General features: G+C 51.9%; 3 protein-coding genes across 3 annotated transcripts; 1 reads left to right on the top strand and 2 right to left on the bottom strand.

Moving 5' to 3' along the window:
• Positions 1-1,260: 1,260 nt before the first annotated feature.
• On the bottom strand, positions 1,261-2,765 carry TGAM01_v209992 (hypothetical protein; the record flags this gene model as incomplete). Its single annotated transcript, XM_018810106.2, has 2 exons — positions 1,261-2,402; positions 2,492-2,765. 2 exons carry the CDS (start codon positions 2,763-2,765, stop codon positions 1,261-1,263), a joined length of 1,416 nt encoding a protein of 471 aa, XP_018656661.2.
• A 3,965-nt stretch (positions 2,766-6,730) lies between these two features.
• TGAM01_v209991 (hypothetical protein) lies at positions 6,731-7,297 on the bottom strand (the record flags this gene model as incomplete). The annotated part of the gene is made up of 2 exons (XM_024550692.1): positions 6,731-6,980; positions 7,095-7,297. 2 exons carry the CDS (start codon positions 7,295-7,297, stop codon positions 6,731-6,733), a joined length of 453 nt encoding a protein of 150 aa, XP_024404568.1.
• A 1,536-nt stretch (positions 7,298-8,833) lies between these two features.
• TGAM01_v209990 (hypothetical protein) lies at positions 8,834-8,965 on the top strand (the record flags this gene model as incomplete). The annotated part of the gene is made up of 1 exon (XM_024550691.1): positions 8,834-8,965. One exon carries the CDS (start codon positions 8,834-8,836, stop codon positions 8,963-8,965), a length of 132 nt encoding a protein of 43 aa, XP_024404567.1.
• Positions 8,966-9,522: the final 557 nt, after the last annotated feature.

Below are 9,522 nucleotides of genomic sequence, written 5' to 3'. Positions count from 1 at the left end.
TGGCACTGGGGGGTGGGCTTTGCATCTCACGAGGGAAAAAGCTCCTAGGAAACACACTAGCTCCCTTGCGGAAGCTGTCTGGGATCTCATTCGTGTCTACGCCATCCAGGGTGACACGCACACGAAGGCGCGAAGCCCGTACATTGTCTTCAACCAAGATGAATTTGCGTCTCTTTGCTTCAGGGATATCGGGGAACAGGTCGTCATTGGCGTCGTCGACACGGCTATGGCTCCTCGCTGGTATGGCACCGTTTGTTCGAGGAGCTATATGAGACATCGACCCGCCTTGAGGACCAACGGGATATGAACCCGGGCCCGCGTATCCCGCAAAGACGTGTGCTTGTCTCACATCTTCGTTGCCAGCAGGGGGCATCTGAGCGGTTGGCGGTGGATGATGGTGGTGATTATCCTCGTAGGAACCATTTCCTTCGCCTCAACATACGCGTTAGCTTTTACTCTCCATAATTACTACTCGGCGAGCAAACGCGAATGACGGGGGGAAACGAAGTAACCAATACTGTATGTAGAAGGAAGAGACAAAATGTAGAAGCATCTTTAAAGGGGGGCCAAGCAAAAAGGCAAGCGTCTTTCTCTGCTATGCGCCATTGAAGAAATCTTCTCCTAATCAGCATAGCAAAGTTTAGCTGCCAGCAAGCCAGTAAGAGAAAAGGGGGAAAACTTTTTATAGCCTCAAGGCGTATTTTGAACTCATCTAAGAGTCGCGCGAAAACCAGCAGCAAAAGCAGACAAACTTGAACAGCAGCGGCAGCCGATGCGACTTTTTATGATAATATACAGGATTTGTGCCAACCGAGGGATCGACTATCGACCTCTTGCCATTAAGGCATGCTGTATAGAATAGGTAATAATAATGCGCGGTAAGACAAGCGATGCCGGCCCATTGCTATTTAACAAAAAAAAAAAAAAAAAACCGGACGTGAAATAACACAATTGTTACAGATCCCCAATTCCTAAAGTGCCATACAGTCGAAGAGGGAAAAGGAAATAAAAAAGGAAAAACCAGTGATAAAAAGGAAGATAGCAAAAAAGACAAGGCCACTCGGGTAGAAAAAAAAACAAATATAGAGTTTGCCTTGCCAAATATAAGTGTAAAGTGCTTTTTTGCATAGGAGGTAAAAAAATGAGTTGGTATCATTAAATCAACACAACGTTTTGACGGCGTGAAAACTGTCTCTAATGAGGGTTGCAAACGCAAAAAAAGGTGATGCAAGTGTACAGCAGATGTGATCATTTCAAAAATTACATCTGGTGAAACATACCGACTTCTTCTCCACCCGGTGCGCCGCCGTCAGGGTGGCCCCCGGCATGGTGATGGTGCATAGGTTGCCCCATGCCGCCTATCGTTGGCTTGCCCATGTTGGGCGCATGAGCTGTGGGCATGGGTGCGGGAGCGCCTGGATGCCCTCCTGGCCCACCGGGGCCTGACATATGGGCACCAGGGTGCGGAGCGCCCTGGACTTGTTGCTGCTGCTTGCGACTGTTCATCTTGGCCATGCGGCGAACTCGTCGGCTTCGGAGTCGAGGATCTTGGTTGCTGTTGCGCCAGCTGTCCACTGCACGCTGAATCAAGCCTCGCTTGCCTCGCAGCGGCACGTTGAGTTGTGCCAGAGCCCAGCCGACTCTGTTGCACTCAGTCTCGTAAATCAACCGGTTTCCGCGGTACTGATCTTTAGGGCAGCAAGCCCTGGGGTAGACGCAGTTCTCCTGCTTGAACTCTGGGGAGAGCTCCTCGATGTTTACTGACTCGACATCGCAGCGAATGGTATACTCCATCTTAACCCGGTCCCGGGAATATTCAAAGGCAATCCACTGAACGCCATTGCCATCTTGCCTGACGACGAGAGGCGTCGTTGCCGGGATAGGGCCCGGAGCAGCATTGGGGTTGACCGCAGGAGTCGGGTTGGCAGGACTTTGAAGTTGTGGCGGACCCTGTTGGTGGTGGGGCTGCGACATGGGAGAAGGCTGCTGTTTCTGCAGCTGCAGGGGAACTTGGGGCTCGATCTTGGGTCGCGGGCTACCCGTCATGCCGGCCTGCGCATGCTGTGCGTGCTGCGCCGCGTGCGGCGGCATCTGGTTCTGCTGTGCTGCATGCGACATCATCATATTGGGTTGCGAGGCCATTGAATGTTGTTGGTGATGGGCATGCTGCGCGTAGGGAGAGGGAGCCGCCTGATGGGGCATGGACTGGTATTGAGGCGGAGGCTGGTAGTACATGGACTGCTGCAAATGCTGAGACTGCGGCTGGCCGTACAGGTTTCTGTGCTGGTCATGCTGCGATGGTGACGCTACTGATGCGGGCGAATTGGACTGTGGTGTATGATATGACATTGGAGGGTAGGGAGGTCTAGGCATTTGAGCGGCGGCCATCATGTCGGAGGTATCTGCAAAAGAGACTTGTGCGTTAGCATCCTGAACAAGGCGGAATCGAATCGCGTGCGTGGCTGCGCTTGCTGCGTGCAGAGAAGCTTACCGGCGGACGTGTATCCGCTCGTGGCACCTGGAGTGCTGTACGGGCTCGGGTGGTTGTAGTAGTTCAAAGTCTCTGGCGTGCTGGTCGCCTGGTTGCCGGCCTGGTACGCCTGCGGGAGAGTGTGTTGCGACGAGTATGCGCCTTGGTGATGCTGCGGCGGCGGGTGCTGCGAATGAGGGTGGTGTTGCTGGTGAACAATGCTTGGGGGACGCGAATGCTGAAGCGGTTGCGAAGGCGGGTGACCCTGTTGCTGGTGGTGGGCTTGATGCTGCATAGGGAGAACACGCATCAGTAAAGCTTCAACGTCGAAAAACTCATTAAGCTGGTAAAGAAAAACAGTTCGAGATAGGACGCGTTTGATGTTTTATCTGCCCCCTTGACAGACTGATGGTCTACCAAGTCGTGGTGGGGTGGGCCAGTCCCCTGGCCACTGACCGGGATGACACGGGTGAGGCGTGCTAGGCCTGAAAAGACAACGCCGGTAGAAGCAATCTTGGACTCGCGTACCGGAGGCAGAGGGCTTTGGGGTAGAGGCACAGTGGGCGCAACGTGGGGACGTCGTACCGCCTAGCTCCAGATTATGAATTGGGAGAGCGAGGGATGAGCGGGAGACCGGGGGGAATGGCTTGCGAACAACGGGAGACAGGAAAACGAGCAGGGCGGTTTCTTGCGCCGTCGGGGCGGCCATGCAACAGGCACAAAGAGGACAAGCCAGGGGGAGAAAAGATACCTGGCGGAGCGGCAAGGAGGGGTGGACGAGGGAAGAAAATTATGTTTGGCCCAAGGACCAGGGAATTTGCGTAGGGATCTGAGATGGTATGCAAAGTACGGGACTGATGCTTACCGCCGTACCGTACAGAACGGAGATGCAGAATCGGGACGGTCAAGCTGCTTCTTCGAAAAACAAGTAAGAAGCTGTGCTGAAGCCCCCTGTGAAAAAGAAGACGTATAGGAATTTTGCAGTACGGAAAAGAAAACAACGAACGCAGATATGCAACGCGCGCGCTCAACAAGAAAAGGAGAATGAAGCTCTCTTTTTTTGCCTCTTTTTTTTCTGGTTTCTCCCCCGAGAAATAGAGAAAAAAATTTCCAGAGGGATAGCAAAAGTAAAGGAGCTAGGTGACCGCAAGTCCCCAATACTTTTCTGAGTCGTACTAGCAGGGGAGGGGGTGTCTCGTCGGGAGGCAGCTTGAGAGCGACGGGGAGCAAGGATGGGCCAGAACCGGGGCTAGCCAGCGCATGGGAGACGCGACAGGGGCGCAGAGGCTTTGATTACACAGCCAGTAATAGCGTTGGTAAGTCCAGCCAGGGGGGACATGACCAGGACCAGCTGCCCAATCAGGCACTGCAGAGCCGGGCCTAGCCAGCAGACAAGGATTGTGCCGGGATTGCCATCACCATCTTCTCTTAGCCCACAGGCGGTGTGTGTGGGTGGATGAGAGGCAGAAGAAAGGGAAATGGATTGACCCAGCACTGTGGCGGACGGCACTAGCACGTCCTGCAGCGCACAGCGAGAGCGTGAACAGAGACGCCGGCATGAGGAGCAGCAGCAGCAGCAGCAGCAGCAACAACAACAACAGCATCATCGCTATCATCATTCGTTGTCGCCCTGCGACCAAGCATGCACATACTACTTGTACAGTAGCCGAGATCAGTTGCTCGTGCTTGGTACGCGTAGGTACACTTGTCTGTGCTGGCCATGCTCAAACAAACGGGAGGCCTGGGCAGGCACAGACGTATTCAGAGTAGACCAGATGAACGTTCCCCGGTTTCGGCTACCGGCGCGGCGGACACCGAGCCCACCATGAGCGCCAGCCTGGTCACGGCCATTCATCCTCCTGCTCTGAATGTGTTGTTCCTTGTGGCCTTGTCCAGCCCATTGTACCGTTGCGTTCAGAGATGGGATGAGCGAGCATTTGCGAGTAGTCTGCTGCTATTCTCGTCTGGCTAACATAGCCGAGTGCTCTCCGTCCATCGACTGTGGCATAGCGCCGCGCCACACCACGCCTCCAAGCAGCTGAGCCCAGTCTCGGGATAGGAGTAGACGTTAGCAGCTCACTACGAGCAGACGTGGTGGCGCAGCCCCCACCGAGAGCTTGACGATTGGGTCGTATGAGACCCGTAGAGCACAGCTTCTGTGTTTCCCTCAAATGCTGCTTTAATTTCCACCGGCCTCTACGGCGCTCCGTAGGCGTTGCGCTTGCATCCAGCGTATGAGTAGCCTTGCTCTAGCGTATTCACCAGGTACTCCGTATATACATTCTTGGATAAAGAATAAGCGCGGCTCGGCGAGAACCCAGTTGTCAAATGAGACGCTACTAGGTGCCAGGTGGCTGACCCCTTGCCCTTGACGCAACTTTGCTCAAAAATAAAGATTGTGGAGTGTTGCGTAATTCGACACAGCATGCCAGGTAGCTTCCACTGGATGCTCCCTGCTCGAAGCTCCGATCATTTCAAGATGGCTGTTGGCTCTGGTCATGCAACGCATCAACGTCTTTTGCTGCAGCTTTCTCTGCTTCCAGACCGCTGGGTCACTTCTTCTCAGGGCCCTATTTCTCGCCTAGCCGCTGCTCAAATATCGCCGACTGACACTAAGACCCGTTGCCATTTAGGTCCACTCGGCCCTGTCGTAGGTGGCGCGCCCTGGCCGCTGGTGAAACAGGAGCTCGTTGTGTCCACACAGTGAGTCCCGGCCTGGTTAACCTTGCGACACAGCACGCTAGCGAGCTTCGTGGCCACAGATCACCCCCAGCTTGAATGTCGACAGAAACCTTTACGGGCTTGCTGACACCGCTTGGTGCTATGCCTCTAGAAGGAATCTGCGGGAAACTTCGTGCACCGATAGATGTTGAACATGTATAAAAAAGGGGCAACATTAAGAAAGTCGAGAAATGCAACTTACTAATTCGGTAGTATGATCCTGGAAATATGATCGGGTTTGGCCGAGAGTCGCCATCATTGCAGTCAGAATTAGAAGTTTTGGCCTTGGAGATACTAAGCAGTGTTAGCCAGTGAAGCTTGATTTGGTTTCTGGAATGTGCAAAAGGTGGAAGTGAAAGCTCGGAAGTGCGCAAGAGTGTTCTCAACTCCTTCTGGGCAAGTTTCCTTGTGTTTAGAAGAGTACTTTGACAACAGGACTTTCCAGATCATTACTCCCAGCCCAGCTTCAGGTGACAGCATGAGGTTGTACAGCGAAGCATATAATCGAGCCCCTCAAGTAATAGTGCGTTTGGGACAGAGGGGTTTGAATGCGATCATAAAAGAACTTAGAGAGAGGAACATATGAAGTGTGCTTACTTTGAAGATTCTCAGCAAATTCCAGCCAAGCTATCTAGCTGTGAGGCCCAGGCCCAAGTGGCAGAGCTTTCGTAACTTTGCTAGGTATGATACTTGTCCGCCGCGTAGCTTGGAGGTACACAGGCAGTAGATGCAAAGCCACAGCCGTCAAAGATGGCCTATGGTATCTCGACCGCCAGTATTGGAAATGTGGCGGCACAGTTGTGTCGTGGCAATTGGCTGGCAGACAAAATGCTTCGACTACCTAAAAAGCAAGCCTCCTGCAGGAGTTTCGCTCAGGTACTGGGTTCTGCGGTAGGTACTACACGAGTTACATTAGTTCATGCAAGTCCAAGGATATACCGGCGTCCCATCAGCGAGGCTTGTGGCATTCCATACAAACCAGAGCAGAGAAGAAAAAAAAGCTGGGCGGATATCACTACAGCACAGGTGCTCGTACTAGACTGCGTTCTTGAAGATGAATAGGTCGGTCTCATGAAGAGTTTCAAGGAAAGTTCCAAATGGTTCAGCTTGGAACCAGTCGAGTAAATAAGCAAAAGAAGAGGATGTGAAAGAGAGAAGCAAAATTAGGATAAGCTCGCCTGCAGAGAGATTCAAAGATGATCAGCCTATGCACACGACATGATTCGTAAAAGGTAGGGAGATAACGAATAATGCTAATTTTGAGAATATACGAAGTACTGCTACATGTACTGTAGCTCTCCATAGTAGGAGGTACGGAACCTATACAAGCAGGTACGAGTAGGAAAAGAACGAGGCATGGGTGCTCAAGCGCTGGCCCCTATTACCCTGGTAGACGGGCGATTCCGAGGCACCGGCACTCAAGCTTCGGCTCAGACGCGTTGACATGGCGAACAAGGATGCTTCTCATGCCACTACTAGCCGTACTACAATTAGCACACCTGTACATTTAGAGCAGTAGCATCGAAGAACTATCACGAATCAAAGGTTACGAGATGATGGTATTCGCATACAAGAAAGGCTACACAGGCGGCCACAGGTATGCGGAAATGATCTTTGCATCAAAAGGCGGAAAGACTTTACCGACTTGATGTTCTCTGAAAGACCCCCGGTGTGCACAAGATGTACCTTGTGCTCCATCCTACTAGGCCGAATCTCGCACTCATGGCTAATGTGACCGGGACTCTCTTTTGGCCAGTTGAACGACGGTGGGACCGATCCAAGAGAAAGACTGCGAGATGGTTAGCGGATTCGGTCAGCACTAAATCCTGGTCAAAGCGCGGCAAGATGCTTGCAGGTCAAGAGATGCTACTGCACAATAGCGGTTCTACTGTATAGTACCTACCATACGGTTTGGCGTTGCGCAACGGCGATGGTAGATGAGCAGGTTGAGGTTTTGAGTAGCACTAGCAGTACGAGCAACTCGTCATTATGCCAGTCGCTGAGGGATATCAAGCAGGTCGAATGCTCAAATGATGTAAACTGACAATAAGCATGGAAATCGGGGGCCTCGTGCCGCAAGAATATATGTGGCTCTTGTTCTTCCATTAACCTAGAGCAGGCATCTCTAGGTTGTTGTGTTGAGAAAAAGCTTGAGCAGCATTTATAATTGGATAGGCTTCGTGCTGATACGTGTACTAGATATTGAGTCTGGCTTGGCGTCTCAACCAGATGACTGCCTATTTTCGTTAGCATTATCACTCATGCCCCGTCCCAAGGTGGAAATACTGTTGCTTTGTTATTACAAGTAGCTTGAATGCACGGAACAACAGTATGTTGTCACTCCATGGTGAGCTGAGGCAATTGTCAACGCACGTATAAATGAGTTCTTACTGTAGTAGTAGTATTGCCTCGCTTATCCCTTGGGTTAGTTTATTGTAAACACCTCATACGTACCAATTCAGAATAAGTGACACTGCCGGAGATGCAACATCATTAGGGCAATAAATGCTGGTGCCATTCTGTGCCCTCCCCGAAGCAGTCCTACTGCCTGGCGGCTGTGGTGTCGGACAGAGTACGAAGTACCCGGACAGAGTGCAGTACATAATCACAGGCATCGTACTGCCAACAAAGTATAGAAACATACACAAAGCCAACGGGCTTGCCTCTTGCCAATTACCCTTTCTGTCATGGGTGCGGAGAACCTCGCACAGCTTAGTCGCGGTTCGGTCCCTTTCAAGAATCTCCACACGTACAAAACGGGCCGGACCAGCCGCCTGAGGCTAAAGATTTTTATACGGCATGCGCGCATGTAGGTATACATGGTAATGAGAATAGCATACGGCATTACCGACTAACAGCAGAGATTCATCAACTGTGAGTGCTAAATGACACGCTTCGTAACCGAGAGGCCTTACTGAGCTGCTGAGAGAAGCGGGCAATATGAAGTACCAGTAGTACACGGAAGATAGTACTTTGTAATCGAACTCTTTTCCTGGAATTAACAGCAGCCAAGTCCGAAACGCCGCTTAGACTGGTGGGTGTGTGGCGATCATCCAAGTTGAGAGCGAATGCCAAGGCACGAATGAATGTATGAGGAAATTGTGGTGTTCCACTAGGTTCATCTTTCTCATGCTGAGTAAAACTCTCATGATGAAGTGGCACGAGATGGGGCCTGGATTTAATTCTACCGCCTCAATTTGGCGAAGACACGGAGGACTTGCGCATAGCCGCATGAATCCAACTAGCGTCGCTGCTACCCACCTGCCCTTAGCACGTCGAAATGCCACTAAGGCAGAATGACACATTTTTAATTTCCTTTTGAATAGGTGATGCAAGGCAAAGAGAGAGCGGTGGAAAAAAATTCTTCATCCACTCGTGCAATGAGCGCACGGCCCGAGCATTACTCCATAAGCTTCAAACGGTCCAGCGAAGGTTGCGGGCACCCAATCGCTTGCTCAGGCGATAGATGGTTGTGCTGTCCTTCGCTTGGAAAGGGCACCAAAGGTTCCTGGCGGCTGCAGGGTGAGAGGATGCTCCCACAAGAAATACACGTGGAAACATGGAATACCGCTAAAACCATGGGGCCCAGGGAGCGTTGGCGCAGTCCAGGATCATTGACAGGCAGTCACCCTCCAGAAAGACATGCTGGCTCGCACCAGGCTTCATGAGATCGTCTTGAGATCCAGCCTTCTTCCTTCGGTGTGCATCTCAGCTGCGGTAGCAACCGAATATTATCTCGAATGTGACAGCGAGGGACCATGGGTGGGTAGATAGATGGCCTGTTCGGGTTCCTCGCACACGTTCCTCTCACACGTATCACTACTGCCAGTCAGTGCTCGCAATAAATCGGATCCGTACAGTCACATAAATTCGGAGTTTACTTTTTCGTCAATTAGGCGGAGTGGTCTGATGAGGAGAGGCCGCAACGATTCCTTTCCAAGGCGAATCCCGCATGGCAGTAATTTGCCGCAATGCCCACAAACGTCCTAAAAGCTTTTCCCGCCTAAGGCGACTCGCCCGCCGAAAGCATGTCACTGCTAAGCGTATCTGCTCGTAGCAGGTTGACAGGTGAAGGGCCGAAGTGGTCGCTGCCGGTGACAATGGCCTGTTCATTTGCACCGAGTATCCTTGAAACAAAGTGCCGTGGTGGCTTGTCTGTCGTCGTACTTTGCCGCTGTACCCAGGATTTGATCCCCGGAAAACGTTTAAAGTTATAGACGGAGCACAGAAAACGGTGCAATCCACGCCTTGTGCAGGGATTCGGAGGTAACGGTCGGAACTTGGCGGATATGCAGCGGAGACGGCAAACAAGGATGGATATTGAGCGGTCG

The sequence above is a fragment of the Trichoderma gamsii genome (genome assembly GCF_001481775.2).
Source record: "Trichoderma gamsii strain T6085 chromosome Unknown Scaffold_54.2, whole genome shotgun sequence".
In the NCBI taxonomy this organism is placed as follows: domain Eukaryota; kingdom Fungi; phylum Ascomycota; class Sordariomycetes; order Hypocreales; family Hypocreaceae; genus Trichoderma; species Trichoderma gamsii.
The sequence above is the reverse complement of the archived record's forward strand: the minus strand, read 5'-3'. Positions and strand labels throughout refer to the sequence as shown.